The sequence below is a fragment of the Podarcis bocagei genome (assembly GCF_964188305.1).
Source record: "Podarcis bocagei genome assembly, chromosome: 13".
Classification (NCBI taxonomy): Eukaryota; Metazoa; Chordata; class Lepidosauria; order Squamata; family Lacertidae; genus Podarcis; species Podarcis bocagei.
Window position 1 is genome coordinate 7,809,888 of NC_138138.1, and position 25,810 is coordinate 7,835,697.

General features: G+C 41.7%; 1 protein-coding gene across 1 annotated transcript in view; it reads left to right on the forward strand.

The window, feature by feature from the left end:
- Window positions 1-23,541, forward strand: part of TECRL (trans-2,3-enoyl-CoA reductase like) — a 35,904-nt gene extending 12,363 nt beyond the window's left edge. Inside the window, exons 5-12 of the mRNA XM_081166747.1 lie at window positions 3,954-4,069; window positions 6,036-6,141; window positions 11,523-11,595; window positions 14,285-14,328; window positions 16,025-16,082; window positions 17,680-17,765; window positions 20,706-20,751; window positions 23,404-23,541. Coding sequence (XP_081022873.1) covers window positions 3,954-4,069; window positions 6,036-6,141; window positions 11,523-11,595; window positions 14,285-14,328; window positions 16,025-16,082; window positions 17,680-17,765; window positions 20,706-20,751; window positions 23,404-23,531 — 657 coding nt within the window. The 3' untranslated portion in view covers window positions 23,532-23,541. The remainder of the gene's footprint in view (window positions 1-3,953; window positions 4,070-6,035; window positions 6,142-11,522; window positions 11,596-14,284; window positions 14,329-16,024; window positions 16,083-17,679; window positions 17,766-20,705; window positions 20,752-23,403) is intronic.
- Window positions 23,542-25,810: the final 2,269 nt, after the last annotated feature.

Here is a 25,810-nt window from a genome sequence, read left to right on the forward strand (position 1 = left end):
ACTTCTTTAGCTACCACCCAGGATGTAAGAATTGGTATATGACACACATGGTAAGAAGCTTTCCAACATTACTCCTACCATGTTGAGCAGTACCATGCTGAAAAGGTATTTGTTGGTCTGAATGCAGAGCTTTCACGCTTAAACTGACAAATGGAAGAAGCCACATTAGCCTTGCTAACATGCATAGATTACTAGTCTGTGAAAAAAATTACTGGCCCATTTGTTCTATGTGGCTCAATAGCCTGGAAGGAAATGAAAAAAAGAACTGTTTGCAAATGCTTCCTAGCTAGGTCACCCAGACCAGTTGATCAATTTTTTGATCACCAACAGTATCACCAAGTAGCATGTGCATCACCAAGTAGCAAGAGAAGAGATTCTATAAGAAAGGTGAAGAAAGCTATTCTCAGTTAGTTAAACAGAACACAGGATGTGCCTTTAATATACGGTGGTGACTCAGAAACGCTGTGTCACCACCATCACTGTAAGGTGAGTTTCTCAAATTAATGATCTAGGCAGATGATGCTTATGGTCTGAATTTAAAATTCTCTCTGGCATTCATGGAATCAGGCATTAACGGAAACATCCACCCCTTCTCTTCTTCTGCCACATATAAATAGATGACACACAGAAGCATACTAAGCATTCAGTACATTTTGTATCAGCTGGTCTGGACTCTTTTGTGAATACGCATCCTGCTCCAATTTCAGCAGGCAAGAAACTAAAGCCAGCGCTTTAGATAATCTATAGTGCAGCTGCTTTTATCACTGTTGCTACTAATTTCTCCCCTCAATGTACTCTCCTCCTCGCCCAAAGTCAATAAGCAACTTTAATAGTTTTCTGTTCTTGACATCACAGTGCCTCAATTGTGCCAGCTGACTGATGACAAAGATGCCCAGTGACATTGCCAAGTTCGACTAATTCATGCTTTCTTCGAAAAAGCTAAGGAATAAACCCCACACAAGTCCCTAAGAAGGTTGGATGGCATCTTGTATGTCTCCTTCTGGCAACTCCTGCAGCCAACCTGGTGCCAAACGTATTGCTCTGCTTTTCTTTGGACCACAATAGCGAGGCTGAGAGGGAGGTCTTGATGTCTGTGCAGCCCAGGGACCTCCACACACACTGCCCAGGCTTGTGCCCCAGAAAGGTCACTTTGGTGCTTCTAGTGCAGCAAAAACAACACAGGAGGCAGCAATTACAAGAGTTCGACTTCACCCCCCAAAGGTGTACTCTCCCATTGTATTCCAAGATAGACAAATGCCAACTGCAACATTATGTTCTTGTTGAGTATAATAGAGGGTGAAATACCCAAGAAAGCACTCAGTGTCTTTCTCTACGCAACGGCACCGGCCAGAATAATTTATGCTCAAAGGTGGAAGGACTAGGGCCATCTTTACCCGGGGGTGCAAGGGGTGCGAGGCACCCGGGCGCCGAATTCTGGGGGGCGCCCACCGCTGAAGCCACCTAAGCTCTTAAATATCTACCTGTGATGAAATAATAATTTTGATCAAGCTAGAAAAACAAAATACATATATACACCTAGGTATTAACTAAATGTATACCTACTGTTTCACTAAACGACTTTCAACTTTGTGTGCTCATTTACCTAAGACTTGTCATTCACAATGGCGGCGCTTGTCAGACTCAACGACGGTGCTTGTCATTCTCAATGGTACCGTGCACGCAAAATTAACTCTTACATCAAAATATTATGTTACGTATTGTATTGAGGTGCTATGCGGCAGCAGGGTCAGCGGCACCTTTGACACGGCTGATGTTTCTCCTAAGTAGGTGCCTAAACAATACTTATAAGTTTAAGTGTGGTGGTGTTGTATACTTAAGTAGAAGTGTATTGTAAATAAATGAGCAAATAAAAAAAAGGTTTCTTTTCCCTCCCTTCTTTCATAAACAAGAGATAAGGCGTAAGCGTGGTGTCTGACATAAGCATAATAAAAGTTAATTTGGGGGCTAAACTAAATTTGGGGACCTGGGCAGATCTTTGCACCCCAGCAGTGCATATGCTAAAGACTGTGCTGGGAAGGACCAAAATAGTCCCACAAAAGTAGACTGGCAGAATAAGCTAATAGAATATGTGGAATGAACCATGTTGACTGCATAGATAAAGAAATCAGGATGAGTCTGCTATGGAAGAGGAGTGGGAATACTTTGGAGACTACTTAAAGAAGGAAATAACCATATAAATTTCCAAGTAGGGCCAGATACATGAACAGCAGTGAAAAACAATCAGAAGGGGGGGGGGGATCAAGGAGATGCAGCTGAACAAGGGTTAAATAAGATCCCACGGAGGAATGGGTGGAGAAGCCAAAGAGTGTAGGATAAAGGATAACTGTATAATGGATGTATTGTGTAATGGGAATTGGGGTTGCTTGTGCGTAAACTGCAAACTGCTCCAAGCTAGTCGTATAGCTAAAACTTTCCCTGGTTTGACAGCCCTTGCAACGCGACTGTCTTAGTCACTGGCAGAATCCGTGAGTGGACGTCTCCTAAATTTCTTCCAACATAGAAATTCTTTGACTCCAAGTCTCCTCCTAGATTCTCTGCGCGGAAGCCTTCTGCGCAGTGTGGGCGTGCCAAGCGGAGGTCCAGTGCTCTGTCCGCTGATATCACTGGAAGAGTCTCGGAGCCTCCCCTCCGCAGTACTCTCAGCTTCCCCTTTCTCCCTGGTGTCCCCTGGATTTCCTTCCCCAGCGGAAGCTCTCTCTCTCTCTCTCCTTGCTAGTTCCCTCCCCTGCATCATTGGAGCGTCTTACCTCTCCTCTCGCCTCTGATGGCAGTTCCCTGACATATTGTTATGTAAAATGCATGAATAAACAAACATGTTCTTACTACAGTATTTAATTTTATTTATATATTTGACAAAATTCAATTACGACTTAATCAGCAAGACCCTGTAAGCAATTTATATATAACACCACATAATATTAATTAAAATAGCAATAAAATAAACTGTTTCAAACTAATTGACATGAAAATAGAAATAAATGCAGTTTTAAAACAGATATACGTCAATCCGTGGGATAGCTCAGTCAGTAGAGCATGAGACTTTCAGGGTTGTGGGTTTGAGTCCCACATTAGGCAAAAAATTCCGGCATTGCAAGGGGTTGGACGAGATGACCCTCATTGTCCCTTCCAACTTTACAGTCTTGTGATTCTATATAATTCTATGTTAAAATTCCATGTTAAGACTATGTATCTGGGTAGGCTTGGCTAAACAAAAAAGGTTGTTAGCAGGCCCTAGAAACTGGAGAATTTCAAAGAGTGAAAGCAGAGGGCTGACTCCTTGTAAATATGGAATGGAAGGGACACTATTCATTCTGAATAATGTCAGCACAAACTGAAGCGGTTGATTGGGTACATAAGGAGTAAGGCAATGAGTAAGGAGTAAGGCCCGCTCACAGGCGCTTATAATGTCAGTGGAAACAGTTGGTAACCGCCTTTAATTTTAACCTGAAGATTGCCACTTGTCCAGTTTTAATTTTAATTTGTTTGAATTAATTGTGGAATGTATCTTAATTTATTGATTGCTTGTTTTTATGCATTGTCTTACTTGCATGATGTTAGTCGCTCTGAGCTCGGCTTTGGCTATGGAGGCCGGGATATAAATAAAATGTATTATTATTGTTGTTGTTGTTGTTGTTGTTGTTGTTGTTGTAAACTGGTTCAAGGGCTTTATATACTAAGAGCAACATCTTGAATTTACCCAACTATTCCCCATGAAAACTAAAGGTGAACTTAAAAAGTCTTGTTGACTTTGCATGCAGGCATACCTTCCAATGAAAATAAGGACGTCCCATTCCATAATAATACTAATAATAATGTTATTATTTATACCCTAGCCATTTGGCATTTGCCAGATGATATTAAGGCTGCACAGGGAAATATCACTCTATGATCCCATTAGCTTCAGGTGCCCTTTTTTTTTTTCCTTCTTCCAGGTTTTCCTAACCGAATATACTGGGCCTCTTCTAATCTATCTGCTCTTTTACCTTCGCCTCTCAAGTATTTACGATGCAAAGGAGAGCGCAAGAAGTCTACGCCATCCTGTAGTTCAGTGAGTAAGAATGGTCTGTGCTCAAGGATGATATGATGTGATGGTGCCCTCTTAGAGCAAAGGCAGACAAAAATGTGAGTGGATTAAGTTTAGTGGAGGTGGTCTACCATGGTTGCCTCAGTCTGATTCATCCAGTGCTTTTTTTCTGGGGGGACATGGGGGTATTCATACTCCTCAACATTTTGTGAATCTAATGGGAGAAGAAACTAAAAAAAAAAAAATTTTGATTTCTTCTCTAGCATGGTGAATCATCAGTTGTGTTGAAGAGCACGATGATTCATCAGTTCCATTGCTGCAACCCCCGATGGCAGCCTCATTTCCTGTCAGGTGTTTCCTGAGTCTCAGACGGAATGAGAGTACCCCTAAACATTTTTTTAAAAAAGAAAAAAGCACTGGATTCATGAATGGGTTAGCCATGTCATTTACAAACACACACACCCTTCAAATCTGTATTTATTTATGAATTTTATGCTGGCTAATATGTCTAAAGGAAAAACGTGAGCCCATAAGCTTATGCAAGCTTTTTAGACCCCCTCTTTTAAACACAGGCATATAATTGCAAACAAAAATCAAGCTAAAAGCAATCACAAAAGCAGTCATAAAAGCAAGAAGAATAAAAACTACAAGATAACGAAAGTATATTCCATGGTGGAAAACAAGGTTCACATTTATACCAAACATATCAAATAATGATGAATGTTGGCAAATGAACGCATATTTAGTGGGAATGTGCCAACGATGAGATTGTTGGGTCATATAAATCATAAATGTCCCCCAAGCAGTAGCAGAGTCTGAGGGGTTCTCATCACCCATGGCAACATGTATGAATCAGTTTTTTTGGAAATGGCAATGAACATGACTTTCTATGGATCTACAGAATAACATGATGCAGCCTTCTACCCTGGAAGGATCACATAAGCCAATATGTTCCTTGTACATGCCTCACAACCCTAACACCGTAAGGGGGAACCAGACTTTACGATATGAGGTTTCTAGTGCATACTCTTTCCCTTTTAGAAAGATTCAAGGAGGGTGAGGTCTTGATTAGTGGGCTTTTTAGATCTTGAGGAATATTTAACCTATACAGTGCTACCTCTAGTTGCGAATGGGATCCGTTCTGGACGTCCGTTCACAACCTGAAAGGAACGCAACTCACATCTGTGCACCTGCACACGTGCGGGTCACGATTTGCCACTTCTGCGCATGCGCGTGATGTCATTTTGCATGTCTGCACATGCGCGGGTGGGACGCAACCTGAAAAAACGTATCATGAAGCAAACGTAACAAGAGGTATGACTGTACCAGGCATGTCCAACAGGTCGATCATCATCTACCGGTCGATCGTGGGGTGTCAGTGGTAGAAGAAGAAGAGTTTGGATTTGATATCCTACTTTATCACTTCCCTAAGGAGTCTCAAAGCGGCTAACATTCTCCTTTCCCTTCCTCCCCCACAACAAACACTCTGTGAGGTGAGTGGGGCTGAGAGACTTCAGAGAAGTGTGACTAGCCCAAGGTCACCCAGCAACTCCATGTGGAGGAGCAGGGAAGCGAACCTGGTTCACCAGATTATGAGTCCACCACTCTTAACCACTACACCACACTGGCACACTGGTAGATTATGGTCGATCGTGGGACCGTTTGCAAAAGTCCCACCACCCTTGTTTTGCCTCCCCTTAAAAAAAAAAACTCAACAACTTTTGCTGGCAATGACAATTGGTAGATCGCCGCCAGTATTTTAATACTTTGAGTAGATTGCTGTCTCTTGGGAGTTGGACGTGCCTGACCTATACAATGCAGATTGTGGATGGCTTCCCTAAGATAACCTATTGAGTTAATGGGAGAAGCAAGCCTCTTAACCAGTTCTGGGTAGTAGGTGAGATTTAAAGATGGCTACATCAAACATTGCAATGAATTTTTTGGTTGGATTTTTTTAACTTTTACTTCCTTCTCTTTCTTATTTCTGCAGCCTGGCCTGCTTCTGTCATTGTTTACACTATACCAGACATCTACTGGAGACACTCTTTGTGCATAAGATTTCGGAAGGGCACACTCCCCTGAAAAATATGATCAAGGTGATTTTCATCTGTAAACATATTGTACCGTAGAACTGATTGAGAAAAGCCACTCTGAGAACTTTGTTGCAGAGCAGCCTATACAGTAAATATTGCAGACAAATGAATGAATGAATGAATAAGTGAATATGTGCTACGACTAATGTCAGTCACCTGGTTGTCGGGGCCGGGTAGGAATTTTTCCGCTTGGCAAATTGACACCAGCCATTTGGTTTTCGCCAACCTAGCAGCAATTGTCACAACTTTGTAAGGTTAGGCATTGGGTAAGCCTTGTCATGGGAGGGGTAACCTGTTAAAGGGATCCGGGGGTGTGGTTCCTGTCTGAAGGCTGGGTGTGGGCTAGGGCCATGCCACAACCCCAATGGTGATTCTGGGGGTGCTCTTAATTGATGTATATCATAGGGCTCCCCCTATCGTGTATGACCCTCGAGACTTCCTGCAGACAGGATATAGTCTTGCTTCACCCAGTTGCCTAAGCCAAACTGCTCACATCTATAACTGACAAAGTTGTGGCCTAATTTATCCCATTAACCCAACATATTCGTGTCTGTGCGCTTGTTTCTGGTTAAACTGCGGGGGCCGGGGCCTTGCCACGCAACTCACCTGCCTGGTGTTGATGCCCTCAGGCCTCTCTCTTCTTTCTCAATCAGTCTGCTGCCACTCCATTGCTTTAGGAACATTATCTCAGTGATGGTTACAACAACCCCCAAAGGCAGGCCACTACTCCTATTCCCATATTATGGTTGGGAGAGATATGTCTGAAAAAGTTGACTTTTTCAGGTTTTAAAATTTTACAATGAATTATCCAACAACCAACATAAAAACATGCTTCCAGAATCTCCTGAATTTCCCTCCTCCCCTTTGTGGGTCCTTATATTAACCCTTTCCTCCTGCACCTTTTATATCAATCCAAATCTTCTACATCTCCATTATATCCAAAATTCAACATTACAAGTGTTATTTCAATCCTACCAATGATTTTAGTTATTTACAATGGTTTTTAAGGTAAATTATGTATTTTCCCCATTCCTTATTAAAATTTTGAACTTCCAGGTTTCTGATTCTTCCGGTCATTTTTGCCATTTTGGCATAATCCATCAACTCAATCTGCCATTCTTCTTTGGTAGGGACTTTATCTTCTTCCCATCTCTGGGCCAATAATATCCATGCAGCTGTGGTCGCATACATAAATAGTCTTTTCTGCTCCCTTGGGATTTCAGCACCTAGAATTCCTAAAAGAAAAGCTTTGGGCTTTTTTTAAAAAGGGGGGGGGGAGAGAAAAGGTTATTTTAAACATTTTTTTTCAATTCATTGTATATCATTTCCCAATTTTTTTTACTACCTTACATGCCCACCACATATGATAAAAGGTGCCTTCCTTTTCTTTACATTTCCAGCATGCATTTGACCCTGTTTTGTACATTTTTGCTAATTTACTAGAAATACCAACAATACAATATTTTTATATAAATTTCTTTCAACGTACAGCATGCTGTAAATTTCAAATCTCGATCCCATAGCTTCTCCCTTGCTGTGAATTGTATATTATACCCAAAATCTCTTGCTCATTGTATCATTACTGATTTAACCAGTTCCTCTTTTTTATGCCATTCTAATATTAATTTGTACATTTTTGAAAGCAATTTTGTTTTGTTCTCTAACAGCTCTTTTTCAAATTTAGAGGTTTCATACAAAACAATTATTTTTGTCCATCTTAAATATATCATTTAAATGATGGTATTGTAACCAGTCCGTTAATAATTCTCTTATATCCTCATACCTCTTCAATTTCACTTGGTGTTCTACTTCCATTAACAATTCTTTATACGTTCCCCAGTCATTTCTCATATTTTTTTTAAAAAAGATATCACTTCCAGTGGGGAGAGCCACCATGGTGTTTTTTGTTCTAATAGACTTTTATATTTTCCCCATACTTCATAAACCAATTTTCTTAGTACATGATTTTAAAAAGCTCTATGTACTTTAACTTTCTCATACAACAAATATGCATGCTAACAACATCTATTATCATGACCTTCAAGGTCTAAAACATCAGTATTTTTTAATAATATCCATTCCCTTAGCCAGCATAGACAGGATGCCACATAATATAATCTTAAATCCGGTAAGGAGAATCTGCCTCTGTCTTTAGAGTCTATCAGCAATTTATATTTTATTTTTGGCTTCTTTCCCTGCCAGATAAATCTGGTAATATCTTTTTGCCATTCTCTGAAGTGACCTGCATTGCTGATCAAGGGTACAGATTGGAACAAAAACAACATTTTTGGCAATACATTAATTTTAATTACCGATATCCTTCCCAATAATGATAGTTCATCCTTCCCCACACCTCTAATTTTTTCTTTATTGTATAGTTATCCTTAAAAATATTTCACTAGCTAAATTGATGCAGTGCTTGAGGCTTGTCTGGTACCTTCTTGGGTCCCAGCTGAAGTGCCCTCCGAGAGGATGTTTTCTCCCATTAGGGTTGAGCCAGCAAATGAAAGGAGCTTCAATCCATACTCTGGGGAGTACATAGATGCCTTCATGTCCTCCTCCTGTATATCCTTGCCTTCCAGCCCAGGGAGTTTCCTCCTACAATATAGGATACACTCTAGACTACGTACCTTCCAAGGCCTCTCCTTTCACTCAGATCTAGGGACCCCTCTCCTTGGATTCTGTGCTCTGCCTTCTGCTCTTCAGCATTTCATCCCCCTTTGAGCCAGCCTGGGAGATGGAGAAAGATGCTGTCTCCATTCTCCACCCAAACGAGAACTGCAAGCTTCTCACCCTCAAAAGGTCTGCTGTGCCAGCTGTCATAGCAAGGTTGTTATGGCTTGCAGAAAAGTGACAGGTGACTTGATAAGGAGTGATATAGTGAAAGCCCAGCTCAGTAACAGTGGTAGGAGAAAGAGAGTCTTCGTTTTCCTCTCATCTGTAAAAGGCGTCATCTTGTTCACTTTAAGAGCCTGGTGGGGTTTTGTGGCACAACAGGTGACAGCAGCGTTATCAAAGAGATTGCACATCCAACTGAATAGCTGGGATCAGCAGAGACTGAGTTGGTTGCAAAGCATTATGACATCACAATGGGAACTGTTTCTCAGCCTCTGCTGTTGCTAGGCAAACTTTAAAAGTGCATTTTCTTGAAAAGGAGAATAGTTACAACAATTCTTGCTCCTCTGTTGAGTATTTTATCTACTTGGCAAAATTTAAATACTACCAGATTACAATAAAACTCCTGAGTGGTTTACAAAGCCACAACATTAAAATTATCAATATGACCATTAAAAACATGTAAAAACATTAAAAAGATAATTAAAACCAACAGTATATTATTATTATTATTATTATTATTATTATTATTATTATTATTATTATTATACCTCACCTTTTCCCCTGAGAGGGACTCAAGGCAGTTTAAATATTAAAACAAAAACAGCTAAAAACTTAGGGGGGAAACCAATGACTAAAGAACAATTAAACATGGATACAATTAAAACTGTATATATGCACATAATATATATATTAAGACCATACAAATAATTATAATAAAAACAGCATGGCGCCTGCCCCTTCATTAAAAGCAGTGAGTTCTCAAAATCCTGGTGGAACAAGGAAGTCTTCACCTTCCATCAGAAAGACAGCAGTCTAACTTCTCTAGTGACTGAGTTTCAAAGTCTGGGAGCATCCAGAGAGAAGGCCCTCTTTCACCTAAACTAAAAAGCCTAAAAAGATTAAAACACGTGCCAACCTTCAACGTGCCTGGGCAGCCTTTTACTAAACCAAAAGTGTAGGTGCTGCCATACTAAAATATTGATTTCTTACAAGCGCGGAACAAGTATTATGTGGCACATGTAACAGGGAAAGTTCTGGGGATCAAAGTGGTCAAGTGAGCATATATGGGGTATGGAACTTAATGGAAATTATGGGACAGAGTCTGGAATCTGAGAGTTCAGAGAGCAGCCCATACTGGAGAAGACCCCAGGGGTTTATGTCTGATATTGCTTGAGGGAGCCAAAGAAGAACAGGAAAACCTGAGGGGAATCTCAGCAGCAACGTGATGGAGTAGAGGAAAAATTCAGGGAGACTTGGGTTGAGTAAGAATAAGGCAGGTTTACCCAACCTGGTGCCCTCCAGGTGTTGTTGGGCTACAGCTCCCAATTGGCCATGCTGGGTGGTGCTGATGAGATTTGCTGTCCAAAACGTTTAGAGCACTGTAGGTTAGGGAGGACTGAACTAGTGAATAGGCAGGTGCTAGGAGTGCTCACTGGAAGGACAGATCCTGAAGCTGAGGCTCCAATACTTTGGCCACCTCATGAGAAGAGAAGACTCTCTGGAGAAAACTCTGATGTTGGGAAAGATGGAGGGCACAAGGAGAAGGGGACGACAGAGGACAAGATGGCTGGACGGTGTTCTCGAAGCTACTAATATGAGTTTGACCAAACTGTGGGAGGCACTGGAAGACAGGAGTGCCTGGTGTGCTCTGTTCCATGGGGTCACAAAGAGTCGGACACAACTAAATGACTAAACAACAACAAGGAACCAGGAGAAGCCCTCTCTACTGGAAAGGACTTGTTACAAAGTCAGGGCAGCAGAGTGAGGAGGGACTACCAGTGTCAGGCTTCAGGAAATCTGCTCCCCCTCCCTCATGGCAGGCTGGCAGTAACGGAAAGACAAGAAGCTCTTACCAAGGTCTTTTATTCCATATTCACACAGGGAGACGTAGAAATGTCATCTCTTGGGTAATGGCATTACTCCGAGTAATCCCCTTCCCCCCTTCCCTTCTCAGTCGTCAACAGCCCCCATCCCCCTTACAGTGTCTGCTTAGGGACAATTGCCTCTGGGCTCTCTGCTCTGCTACTTTCATTGACCACCCAGTTCTGGGAGAAGGGAGGTCTGGAATGCTCTCTAGTGATAACGTGTCAGCCAGCTGTTCCTGCTGTGCTTCTCCCATTATTTCCCAGTTTGCCCCTCTTCTATCTCTGAGCTGTGACCCTCAGCAAACCACCATTGTAAATCTATACCAGGCTTCCTCAACCTCGGCCCTCCAGATATTTTGAGACTACAATTCCCATCAACCCTGACCACTGGTCCTGCTAGCTAGGGATGATGGGAGTTGGAGGCCAAAAACATCTGGAGGGCTGTGGTTGAGGAAGCCTGATCTATACTGTCCTCCTCTTCTCAGGAAGATTCGGGGGGGGGCGGTCTCCACAATTCCTCCTCTGATGTCCAGTCCCTGACAACCAGTTACCAGAGCATCAGCATCCAATAAACAGATGTGTGTATCTGGTCGGGATCTGTTGTCCCCATTGTGCCAACTACTGTAGAGACAGTAGTTCATTTTGGTATATCCTTTCATTATCTCTATGTTCTCATTACAGGGCTGCACTTTTTACTGGGGGTTCACGTCTTGGCTTGCTTACTACATCAATCACCCACAGTACACTCCTCCATGTAAGTAATGCAAAGGGCACGTGTTGCACTAGAAACTTGCCTCATGCTACAAGAATTGGCCTATAGAGTTTGCGGCCTAGGACCCTTGTACTTACGGGACCGCCTCTCCTGGTATGTCCTGCAGAGGACCCTAAGGTCCATGAATAATAATAGCTTAAAGGTCCTGGGCTCTAAGGAAGCCAGACTATCCTCTACAGTGGTGCCTCGCAAGACGAAATTAATTCGTTCCGCGAGTTTTGTCGTCTTGCAATTTTTTTCGTCTTGCGCAGCACAGTGTCGGGAAAGTTTTGGAAAAGCTTCAAAAATCACCAAAGTCTTTAAAAACCTCAAAAAAGGCTACCACACCGCGTTCTATGAGTTGCTCCTCGAAGTCAAGTGGCAACTGTATTAACGGTGTTAAGAAAAAGGAAACAAACTTGCAAGACGTTTCCGTCTTGCGAAGCAAGCCCATAGGGAAAACCGTCTTGCGAAGCAGCTCAAAAAACAAAAAACCCTTTTGTCTAGCGAGTTTTTTGTCTTGTGATGCATTCGTCTTGCGAGGTACCACTGTACCAGGGCCAGGGCTTTTTCAGTTGCAGCTCCAACCTGGTGGAATGCTCTGTCCCATGAGACTAGGGCCTTGCAGGATTTGATCTCCTTTCACAGGGCCTGTAAGACAGAGCTATTCCACCTGGCCTTCAGTTTGAATTAGCCTGATCCTCTATTGCCTTTTCCCTTTCCTCTTCTATGAAGAAGAGGACCCCACATTTAAATTCTTCCCTGGTCTTCTTGCTGGCCCTAGTAGGACTTGGCCAGTTAGCCCTGGTGATCATTTGATGTCTACTGACTTGGTTCTCCCCCCCCAAAAAAAATGACCCCCCTGAATTTTCAAATTTTATTGATATTGATGCTGCATTTTATGTTATATTTTATGCTGTTTTATGCTGTTTTTAAGTCACATTTTAATCAGTGTTTTATATTTGCTGTTAGCCACCCTGAGCCCAGTTTTTAAACCAGGAAGGGTGGGGTATAAATAAATTTTATTTTTATTTTTATTTTTATTTTTATTTTTATTTTTATTTTTATTATCAGGGGCTGTTTTTTCCTTTTTTAAAGTCAGGATTTGAGAATTCCACACCAAAACAGGATGACAATTTCTAGCAAGATTTCAGATATTAGATGGGAAAGGAGGGAAGGAATGCAGAGATCTACCTTTAGAATCCAACCCAGTGAAGGGTCAGTAAAAAATACTGTCCCCGTGCTGAGGAGAGAATCGGAGTGGATAAAATTCCCTACTCTAGAACATTGACAGAGGACGATTTCAGACCTTACTGTAGTTGGGGTGTAACTTTCCCTCATCCCAACAAGCCCCCAAGGGTAAAATTAGTTGTGAATTAGGAGACCTTATACATGGAAATCAATATATTTTCATAAGATGCTGACAGCGCTTTCTGTCCCTTGGAGCAAAACATGCAGGAGCCATGGAGAGGGATTGCACTGTATTCCACTAATTCTGGATTGTACCTCTTTATTATAAAAGCGGGAGGCTGTTCATATGCCTTGCATATTATAATAAACTAATACACGGGGGGGGGGGGGAGCTTAAGCTAGGCCCCTTTCTGCCATTCTAGTTTTAAAACTAATCAGATTCTCAGTCAGATCCAGAGTAGACCCTCCTAAGATGTACTAAAGACAGTATTTCACCACAGCTTCTGAGGAAACTAGAAATGAAGGGAACTCAGCTCTGCTAAAAACTGCATTGAGTGTATACCATTGCATTCAGAGCTTTGTTGTAGCATCTCAGACTTCAGTCTCTGTCATGGAATTGCTTGGACCCCTCTCCTTTTCTTAAGTTGCATGATTGAGGAAGGGCAGTTTTGGTGAGGTTTCAAAGGCACCAAAGGTACCAAAGGCACCCCCAGGCCCTGGCATGTTAATAATAATAATAATAATAATAATAATAATAATAATAATAATTTATTTATACCCCACCCATCTGGCTGGGTTTCCCCAGCCACTGGGCGGCTTCCGACAAAACACTAAAATACAATAACAGAACGATGGAGGTGGAGTCACTCCTTCAGGTATACTGGACCGATACCATCACTATGGGATGCTATAGGAATGCCATCACTATGATTCAGGGTCTGAGGGACTCGATCCAATCTGGAGTCTAATTTAAATTCTGGGGTGACTGTCAGATTTCTAACAAATTAATCTTTTTGCTCCAAAATAGTTTTTCTGAAATATGCAATCTGCTTTTGGAAACCTGTGGCAGTATAATAGTCTTCTCTATAAGGTGATGTAGCAATAGAAGTCTCCTAGTTAGGCAACACGTAAAATGAAGTTGGTGCCTGTCTGAGTTTGCGAGGCATTGATTCATAAGGAGAGGCACACATAAAAAAACCCCAGAGATGTCTAAAGATGAGGCTTCTAAGGATAACAAGGCCTATTCAATATATAACAGCAACAAAAAAGGCTTAAGTAGACTTCACATTATATGTAAGACTAAAGTGGAATCTAGACACATGTAAAAAAACGTTGTGAGAATGCTTTTTTAGAAAACGTTTTGAAAAAGATATTGAACTTGCCATAGGTCACCATTGCCAGCTAGTGCCACATTTGTATAACGCACCTTACAACACACTTGAAATGTTTGAATTGCAGCTGTATAGCTGAGTCCTAATTATGTTTTCATTCTGTTTTCTAGCATTTGGGAACAAGCAAGTTACTATTTCTGCCCTTGTGTTTCTGGTATGTATGGGCAGGAAGTGAGGGAGGGTAAAAAAATTGAATGTGGCACACACACACACACACACACACACACACACACACACACACACACACACACACTTTTGCATATACTCTCCCAAGACAGGCGAACTAAGAAGGGAGACACTTTCATTAATGTCATTACAGATTTAACTTCACACATGCACATACATTATGTGTGTGTGTGTGTGTGTGTGTGTGTGTGTGTGTGTGTAGCTGAAATCTAAGTGGAATTAGGTCAAATTTACATTCTAAGTTAAACTAATTTAAGAATATATTACACACACACACACACACACATATATATATATTATATTCTTAAATTAGTTTAACTTAGAATGTAAATTTGACCTAATTCCACTTAGATTTCAGCTAAGCTAAAATCATATAACGGTACATCATAAAATAAAACAAAACAACAACAAACTGAAGTAAAATAAATATAGACTTCCCATCATTTCCCGATATAGTTGACATTTGTGATTTTGAATGTACTTATAATTATTACCTTACATTTAATATACTTTCTAATACTTTCTTACAACCTAGCGTACCGATTTTCCTTTATTTCTTAATATTTTATGTACACAAGGGTACATTCCAAATGAGACAATTGTGAACCTCGGCAGCAAGTCTGCCTGCAAAAAGATGACAAAGCTCTCCGTACCTTCACTATTAAAATACATCTTCTATGATTCCTCTCTGGATCAGGCCTGCACAATGTATGACCATCAAAGCCAAATATAGTCCGCTAGTGATGGATAGCAGTGTATTCAAGACTTCGTAAATCTCTTGGCTCTGCTGCCTGCCTAGGACTGTAAAAATTGTGTATGTGTGTGAAGCATCTGGCAGGGAACAAATATTGGCTGGTGGCTTGTACGTAGGCTGGGTAGTCACACATTCTTGAAAGTAAATGCCACTGATATCTAAGGGTTATACTTCAAAGTAAATTCTCTGAGGACTGGAACATCGATTCAAGAAATGGATGAGGTCATTTGCGCAAGTCACCTTGTTGTTGATGTTACCAGGGCTCTGCGATGTGTGAGCAGTAAATTTTCCTTTCTTGATGCCCATGTTCTTTCAAATCGTGAAAGCTCTGTGTGGGTCCCGCTATCTCTCCCAGTGGGTGTGAATGGAAAATTTGTTGCGATTCTCCCTGGCTGATCTTATTTTATACAGTGGTGCCTCGCAAGACGAAATTAATTCGTTTCGCGAATTTTTTCATCTAGTGAATTTTTCGTCTTGCGAAGCACGGTGTCGGAAAAGTTTTGGAAAAGCTTCAAAAATCGCCAAAAACCTCAAAAAAGGCTACCACACCGCGTTCTATGAGTTACTTCTCAAAGTCAAGTCGCAACTGTATTAAGGGTGTTAAGAAAAAGGAAACAAACTAGCAAAAAACGCAAGACGTATTCGTCTTGCGAAGCAAGCCCATAGGGAAATTCGCCTTGCGAAGCAGCTCAAAAAACGCAAAACCCTTTCGTCTAGCGAGTTTCTCGTCTTGCGGGGCACCACTGTATTTAGCCATTCCTCTAGACTGCCTTTCTTCTTGAGGGATCTCAGAGTGGTGCATAAAGCACCTTCATCTTCCCCATCATTGTGGGGACAAGCTAAATTTATGATTCTACAGTTAAAGCCTGAAAATCTAATGCTTTTTTATTTTTGCAATTTTTTTTTTCAGTTGTGTGAAGCTGGGAATCATTTTATCAATGTTGCATTAGTCCATCAAAACCAATCAGGTCTGTATGATTATAATTGCTTACCTATGATAATCCTCCTAACGTTCCGTCTGTCTGGGTTAGAAATTCAAGTGACCATATTCAGGGGTGAACTTAGGTAATTTGGTATCCCGAGCAAGGACAAAATTTGGCGCCCCTAAATATTTCCTAAAAGGGACGCGGGTGGCGCTGTGGGTTAAACCACAGAGCCTAGGACTTGCCGATCAGAAGGTTTGAATCCCCACGATGGGGTGAGCTCCCATTGCTCGGTCCCTGCTCCTGCCAACCTAGCAGTTCGGAAGCACATCAAAGTGCAAGTAAATAAATAGGTACCGTTCCAGCGGGAAGGTAAACGGTGTTTCCGTGCGCTGCTCTGGTTCGCCAGAAGTGGCTTAGTCATGCTGGCCACATGACCCGGAAGCTGTACGCTAGCTCCCTCAGCCAATAAAGCGAGATGAGCGCCGCAACCCCAGAGTCGGTCACGACTGGACCCAATGGTCAGGGGTCCCTTTACCCTTTACCTTTAAATATTTCCTATTTTTCACAATAATTCATTTGGGGGCAAGTCTGTGAACACTCATCATGTGTCCTTATCTACATATGTATATGATTATATAAGAACACTCAAAGTACGCATGTCCCAATACAATGGCCTTTAATCCAGAGTCATACTTTGGCCCAGTAGAAAATTAAATTTCCAGGAAAGGGAATAGGCAGCAAGCGGACAAGCCAGAGTGTAGGATACTTGGAAACATAATTTATTACAGATGAATGGAGGAGAAATGTGATTCACTACTCATTTAAAACAAAATCAGTCAAATTCATACTTTCCAAAATGGTATGTGAACCAAAACACATCTATTCTTTGAAATTTGCAGCTGTCTGAATTTTGTTTTGAAGTTCTTTAACCACACAATGTTTACAAAAAAAACATTAAATTAGGTAAAATTGCTTGCTAAAAAAGTAACAACATATTAAAATGTGTTTATTCGGAGAAATTCATGCAAAAATGTTGATTGATTCTTTTTTTAATTGCAAATTGCTGCAAAATATTGACAACAGAATTTAACATTGGGAAACTGAGAAACTGTGAGAGATTTGACAGGTCCCTCAATCCCTGTATTCAACCAAGTTCAGCTCAAAGCAGACCCATTGAAATCAATGGACCTAAGTTAATAGTGTCTATTAATTTCAGTGGGTCTAGTCTGATTTAGTATGTCTAAACCCAGAATTCCCGCGTCAGATTTGTCAAACTCTTATAGCAGCAATACAGTGTGCTGCTCTTAGTAGGAAATACGGTATGCTAGAATTATTTTGTGGCCAGTTCCCTATGGTGGTAGTACCGCCGCACTATTGTACATTCTGCATCTACACCATACGATTTAAAACACTTTGCAATTTGTTTTAAATAGTCCTCCCCCCACCCACTCAAATCCTTTTGTTAGTCCTTTCCATATCACTTGTTCTCAGGAATCCTTGGTTCAGAAGCGGTCACAGTTTGAAGCTGATTTCTATCTGTAGTGTGGTCCGTAGACGATAGAAATTCATAGGTTGGAATTGACTTCTCATTCCTCAAACTGTTATAATGAAATATTGGTTTTTTTTCTTTTCCTTATAGGCAATAAAGGCTCTTTCCCAAGCCCATCAATCAACCCTTTCACATGGTTGTTTCTGTTTGTTTCCTGCCCAAACTATACATATGAGGTATTATTATTATTATTATTATTATTATTATTATTATTATTATTATTATTATTATATTTCCCCCTTCTTGCCTTGCATCTGTGCCAGCTAGCTAAGCAAGTACTGTAAGTACTTTTAATTCACTTACAGATATCTCACTAGAATACCTAACTGTGAAGATACATAGAATGAAAGGGTTTAAGTTCAGTGAGAAAGAGGAGGATTGGTTTGAGAAGATATTGAATTATTTGGGTAGGTTTGAACAATTTGGGGCAATTAAAATGTTAAAAGTTAAGTAAACCTTGTGGAGGGAGGAGTGTTAAGGTATATAGAAGTGTACATATGGTTGATTTGAATATGTTATTATTGAATATTATTGAATATGTATATTATTGAATATGTATACTCAATGTATCAGCCGCCTGGAGGGTTTCGCTGTTTGTGTTTTGGTGGTTGGTAAAAATAAAATATTTAAAAAACTAAAAAAAACACACCTTACAGATATCTCTCACTGAGTTCTGCTTTGATCCAGGTCGCTCACGGCTTCCAGAGGAGCTGTCTTTGAAAAAGGTGTTGGCTTATAAAATGAGCTTGTTTTACAAAAAAATAAAAAAAAAAATGGTGTGGTGATCACACAGGGTCCCTGGACGTTTCACCATCTATTGATCCCTGTGCCACCACTTTATTTCTCACTGCCACCACCCAGGCCCTACCGGGTACAATACTGAGTCCAGTCAGGGTTAAATTGGAACATAAACCTCTGTTTATTTATTGCAGTTTAACAAGCGTGTGGTTTCATAAACAGTATCGGTCCATTACAATCATAGGGTGCCTATCCAGACCTATAACTTCCGCTACCTGCTCTCACTCACTTAACCACCTCTCAGATATTTACTTGTCTTCCTAGCTCCTAACTGTTCCTGACTCAGCTTATTTCGCTACACTAACTCAACCTACCCACAGACTCTTTCCCAATTCACTCCCACTCCAACCAACCACCCAACTCCCAACGAACTCCCCCTTTTGCCCCTCCCAGAGCTGGTTTTATAGTCCCTCTGACTCCACCCCCCCTGGGTGGAGTAACCTGTTTAACTATTTCACCTCCAGCACTCTCTCCTATATGTTAACGTCACAGATGGTTTATAAGCTTTGTCCTGAATCTGTTGAAAGATTCAGGGCAGATAAAGCAAAGTACTTCTTCACACAGCATATGGGTAAACTATGGAACTCACTTCCCCCATGGGGCCAAGGATGGCCACCAACTTTGATGGCTTTAAAAGAGTATTAGACAAATTCATGGAGGAGACGGCTATCAATGGCTACAAGCCAGGATGGCTATACTCTTCTTCCACAGATGGAGGCAGCAATGCTTTTGAATTCCACTTGCTTTAAACCACAGGAGAGGCAAATGTTCTTGGGCTCGGGTCCTGCATTTTGGTTTCCCACAAGCATGTGCTTGGCTACTGTAAGAACATAATCTACGGGACCGCCTCTCCTGGTATGCCCGGCAGAGGACCTTAAGGTCCATGAATAACCATAGTTTAGAGGTAATGGGCCCTAAGGAAGTCAGACTGTCCTCCACCAGGGCCAGGGCCTTTTCAGTGGAATGCTCTGTCGCATGAGACCAGGGCCCTTCATGATTTAACCTCCTTCCGTCAACCCTGTAAGACAGAACTATTCTGCCTAGCCTTTAATTTGAATTCAGCCTGATCGTTTATTTATCTTCTCTTCCTTCCCCCTCCCCTTTTATGAAGATTACTCGCTCTGAGACCCCACAGCTAATTCTCCCCTGGCCTCCTCGCTGGCCCAAGTAGGACCAATTCAGTCAGCTAGCTCTGGGGATTATCTACCGTATTTTTCGCTCTATAGGATGCACCGGACCATAGGAGGGGGAGAACAGGAGAGAGAAAATTCTCCCTCTCTCTGCTCAGTGCCCCTTCAGTGAAGCAGCAGGAGAAACAGAGCCCCTTCCATGTCTCCTCCCGCTTCGCTGAAGGGGCGCTGCGCAGAGAGGGAAAACTGTGCAGCACCTCTCCAGCGAAGCGAAGCTTGGAGAGCAAGATGGATCGTTGTGCACCAACCCCTCTCGCTCTCCAGGCTTCAGGCAGCTATCCACAAGCCTTCGGAGAGCAGCGGGAACTCCTGCTGTGCTCCAAAGGCTTGCGGATAGCTGCCTGAAGCCTCCGGAGCTCAGCGGGAGTTCCCGCTGCACTCTGCGGGCTTCAGGTGGCTTCAGCGAAAGCAACGTGAAGCCTCTGGAGCACGGAGGGAGCTCTCCCTCTGCACTTCGGAGGCTTCCCGTAGCTATCGCTGAAGACAAGGAGCCTGCATTTGCTCCATAGGACGCACACACATTTCCCCTTAATTTTTGAAGGGGGAAAAGTGTGCCTTATAGAGCGAAAAATACGGTAATTGATTTTTTATTTTTGAATTTTGTTGTTATTCATTTTTTATACTGTATTTCATGCTGGTTTTATAATTATGTGTTTTAAAGTGTTTTAAATCTGTTGTTAGCCGCCCTGAGCCCGGTTTTTGAACCGGGAAGGGCGGGGTATAAATAAATTATTATTATTATTATTATTATTATTATTATTATTATTATTATTATTATTGTATTAGATGGGTCATTGGCCTGATCCAGCCAGCTCTGTTGAAGCTCTTTGGTAATGTGCATGGTTTGCCTTCATAAGGCCACAGCTAATTTGTGGTTCCAGCAAGGATGCTAAGGAGAACCGCAACCTGGTTTCTTGAGTGAAGCTTTGAAATCCATTTTCACAAACTGGACCCTTAACCTTCCTGGGTCTGCCTTTGTAACAATAGTTCTAGTAGAATCCAGCTGCACTCCAAGTCTCCTCCCACCTGTGATGCCTATTTTGTCACCTTTGTGTCCACTCACCTACCAGTGCTTTGCTACTGTTTATCGATAAGTGAACTGTGATTTTTTTTCCTCATTTGCAACAGATTGGCTCTTGGATGAGCTTTACAGTGATGACACAAACATTGCCAGGTAAGAGCAGAAATAGTTTCCAGCTGGGATCTTTGAATAAGCTTGTTCACCATCACCCAGATAACATTCTAGATGAGAAATATGATCAGTGTGGCTTAGAATTAACTTCTGCAATTGAAGTAGAAATTATAAGTATTACATATCCTAACTGAGTCAACTATTTGTGGTTGATCATCTTTTCAATAATGAATGTAAATATACCTGTATATTATCAATATACATTTAAGTGTGATGGAAGTGCACTGCATTTAAGCACATTTGTTTACAGGCTTGGTGTGCGTCCACCTCACTTCTACCATGCTTAAAAAAGCATGTCTCTGTTTAACCTTTGAGACATTGGAAGGAAGATCAGGCAGCATAACTTGAACTGTAATGGACAGAAGTTTTCAAATGTTGTATGAAGGAATGGAAATGTGTAATATTTTCTTTTTCTTTCCCTACCATGATTGTGAAACAGAAAGCAAAAGAAACAAACTTTCAGCCCTGCTGATTAAAATTGGCACCACTAACCAATCAGCTAAACCATGGGTAGGCAAGCTAAGGCCCAGGGGCCGGATCTGGCCCAATCGCCTTCTAAATCCAGCCCGCGGACAGTCCAGGAATCAGCATGTTTTTACATGAGTAGAATGCTAAATCTAATGCTAAATCTTTGTTGATAAACCTATCAAATTCATAAAAAGCCTATCCCCCTTTTATGAAATACGTTTTTTTCCACTGTGTATTTCTGCTTGCCCCTGCTAACACTGGTATTCAAAATATGCCCCTCTAGTTTCCTTGTGCTAAGATTGCACTTGCAGCACTGATAATGTACCTGATCCAGATGATTAAGAACCTTTATTAACTTCAGTTGTAGAGAACTAGGAATGAACTCCCAGTGAAATAAGTGGGAGAGGAACATGTATACCTTTGACTGGATTATATTCATCTTGCTTGGATGATGCCCACTATCCATATGTAAATCAGTGGTAGTCAACGTGTTGCCTTCCCATCTTCCCTGACCATTGGCCATGTTGACTGAGGCTGATGGGAATTGGAGTCCACATTGCATTGAAGGGCATTACAGTGGCTACCCCTGGTGTAAATTAATTTTAGAGATGGGTGGAAGCCACAAGTTTTGTTCTGCCACATTTTTGGTGGATAGAACAGGATGAACATTTCCTTGGAAGAACTCCATAGCTGACCCCAGCACATTTTTTAGGAGCAAGCAAAGTTGGCATATCCTAGTGGGCACCCCAGTGTGCCTCCCTGGAAGATACCCTACCCAAGACTGGTTATGCCTTGGCTCTAGAGATTCTGCTATAACCCCAAGGAGCTGAGGTGGCCATGAGCCTGAACTGAATCCCAAACAGAACAAGGGAGATCATGTCTGACAGCATGAGTCTTACTCCAATCTCTAAGCCTCACTCATGAGGAAGAAGAGCTGCAGCTGTTGGACTCGATTTTTTTTTTTTAAAAAAAATGTTTTACAGTCCCCCCAGAAGCTATTCCTGCACAGATAGGGTAGGTTCAGGTAGGGGCCATGTTGGTCTGATGCAACTGAAATAAATTTTAAAATTAAAAAAAATGTCCAGTAGCACTTTAGAGACCAACTAAGTTTGTTCTGGGTATAAGCTTTCGTGTGCACTCACACTTCTTCAGATGCACTGAAACAGAAGTCACCAGACCCTTATTATATAGTGGGAGGGTGGGTTTTTTTCTCAGAAGGGTAGTAGGAGATGGGAAATTGACTCAATGGGTATGGTAAACCGGTTAACGACTGTTAACGACTGCAATTAGTCCTACAGGAAAAAGCAAGGGATGATGATGATGTTGTTGTTGTTTAGTCATTTAGTTGTGTCCGACTCTTCGTGACCCCATGGACCAGAGCATGCCAGGCACTCCTGTCTCGCATTCCTCCCACAGTTTGGTCAAACTCATGCTGGTAGCCTCAAGAACACCGTCCAACCATCTCGTCCTCTGCCGTCCCCTTCTCCTTGTGCCCTCAATCTTTCCCAACATCAGGGTCTTTTCCAGGGAGTCTTTCCCTCTCATTAGATGGCCAAAGTATTGGAGCCACAGCTTCAGGATCTGTCCTTCCAGTGAGCACTCGGGGCTGATTTCCTTCAGAATGGATGGGTTGGATCTTCTTGCAGTCCATGGGACTCTCAATAATCTCCTCCAGCACCATAATTCAAAAGCATAATAAAGCATTAAACATTTTTTAAAATCCCCATACAGAGCTGCCTTCAGATGTCTTCTTCACCCAGGCTGTTCCTTCACATGCCCAGGTTCAGCATTTTCCCTAATGTGTCAACCAGGAAGTTGTGGTTAAGGACTCCCCTCAAAGTAGGATATGACCTGAATTGAATCCCAAACAGAACAAGCGAGATCATGTCTGGCAGCAGGAGTCTTCCTCCCATCTCTAAACCTCACTCATGAGGAAGGAGGAAGATAAGCTGCAGCTGCTGGACTCAATTAAAAAAAGAAGAAGTTTTACACCCCCTCCAGAAGCTATTCCTGCACAGATAGGGATGGGCAAGACTTGGTCATATGCTTAAAACAAGTATGTTATGTTTTGTGTCTTCTTCATGTGGTTAGGTAGGAAATGATTCTTCTGACATGCCACTGTCGATACCTGGAGATCAGTAGTCTTTTTCTTCCCTCTCTCTTCAGTTGGAGTTTTTGCGTTACTAATGGCTATCCAGATGGCTCAATGGGCCCGAAAGAAGCACCAACTTTACCTGAAGAAGTGCGCTACGTACAGGTGGAGAAAAAGAGCCATGATTCCATTTATACTGTAAATGCAAGCAGAAACGGCCTGTGATTGGATTGATCTTTATTACGGCCATTGGCCCGTTACACGACAGTTTCCCATACCGACATATTATACTTAAACCTCCAAATTTAAAATCGCCAAAGCTTACAAAAGACAAACAGTAACCGAAGCAAAACAAAAACAAAAACCACCATCATACAAACAGAAACCACCATCATACATTACAATAATTTTGTAACCTATACATCGCCCTCTGCTCATAAATTAATCAGGGATATCAATGGTGATATCACCTAAAACATAGATCATGGTTTAAAGGGGTTGTCCGAATCACACAGGAGACCGTTTCTCTTCTTTAGGGATAGGACGCTGATCAGGAATCTGGCAACCATGAGTGATTTTAGGGGGTCATCATCAATTAGTAGATATCTCAGTTTGGCTTCAATCGTATCATCGGCAATTCCCTTAAGATATTGAGCAAGAAACTTGCTCCTGGCCGGTAAGTGAAAAGCACAGTCAAAAATTATGTGATGCAACGATTCGGGTGCCCCACTATTACAATCACATAAGAGCCAAACGGCCTGTGAAGATCCAGCATGAAAAGTAAAACAACAACAACAGAAATTTGATTTGTTTAGTTATGGAATAGGATGCTTTCAGACACACCTACATCTAAGTTTTTTGTTTAAGTGAAATGCAAATATCGGGCCCAGGATCCAAAGCACTATTTTAAGTTAACAGAGAGCATGTGCTAGACATACAAAATGTCACGTGGTTCAACTTGGCCATCTCCAGCTCAAAAGAGTTGTCGGGAGCAGGTTAGACGGTTTCTGCCCCTGGAGCCACTGTTAGTAGGAATTTATAAAACTGGACAAAATGTACCAATGGTCTGGCACTGTGGGCTTCTTTGTGTGTCACATTAATTGTAAAAAAAGGACCCTGTTCCCCCTGTGCCCCCCCCAATCTGCAGGTGCCATGTTGAGAGCCAGTGTGGTGTAGTGGTTAAGAGCGGTGGTCTCGTAATCTGGTGAACCGGGTTCGCGTCTCCGCTCCTCCACATGCAGCTGCTGGGTGACCTTGGGCTAGTCACACTTCTTTGAAGTTTCTCGGCCCCACTCACCTCAAAGAGTGTTTATTGTGGGGGAGAAAGGGAAAGGAGAATGTTAGCTGCTTTGAGACTCCTTCGGGTAGTGATAAAGCGGGATATCAAATCCAAACTCCACGTTGGACTAATAATAATAATAATAATAATAATATACCCTGCCCATTTGGCTGGGTTTCTCCAGCCACTCTGGGCGGCTCCCAACAGATTAAAACTGAATAAAACATCAAACATAAAAAACTTCCTTAAACAGGGCTGCCTTCAGATGTCTTCTAAAAGTCAGATAGTTGTTTATTTCCTTGATATCTGATGGGAGGGCATTCCACAGAGTGGGCACCACTACCAAGAAGGCCCTCTCCCTGGTTCCCTGTAGCTTCACTTCTCACAGGGAGGGAACCGGCAGAAGGCCCTCAGAGCTGGACCTCAGTGACCTCAGGTTGAACGATGGGGGTGGAGATGCTCCTTCAGGTATACAGGACCGAGGCCGTTTATGGCTTTAAAGGTCAACACCAACACTTTGAATTGTGCTCGGAAACGTTCTGGGAGCCAATGTAGGTCCGGTGTTATGTGGATAGAATCTCACATGCAGACCAGGTTCTAGTTGTTGTTTTTTTGTTTCAAATAAATCATAGGCACAAATCTAGAAATAAACCAAGAACACAGGCAGATTTGTATGACACACACAAAATCAGGTTTTAGTTCGCTTGTGTAGTGCATTCCACTAGGCCTGCACAGGGCTTTTTGATACCCAGTGTTATAACTCTTCAGCTTAAACCAACAAAGCTAAGGCTAGAATTTGATATCACCTTGATTAGGAGATAAATCCCATTGCACTCTCTTGAACTTATTTGTAACATGCTTTGGGTCAGGATACATAGTCACTGAGCTTCACAGCTGCAAATACATATTTTTTTTCATGTTCTAAACATGGCAATGCGTCCATGCAATTATTTTGTTTACTGTCCACCAGAAACAAGCCAAGGTTCATATACGAATCTTGCTTGAATGGATTACAGACTTCTTATTCTTTCGGGGTTTGGAATTAATTTGCCTCTTCTGATTAGGTAACTCTTGAATGAATGAGCAGATACAAAAGCCACTGTCTGAATTAGTAATTAAATGGTAATTGTGATTAAATATGCTTCTGTTCCTAGGTTATTATGGAATTAGATGACAGGAAATGGATGGATTAAATTAGTTTA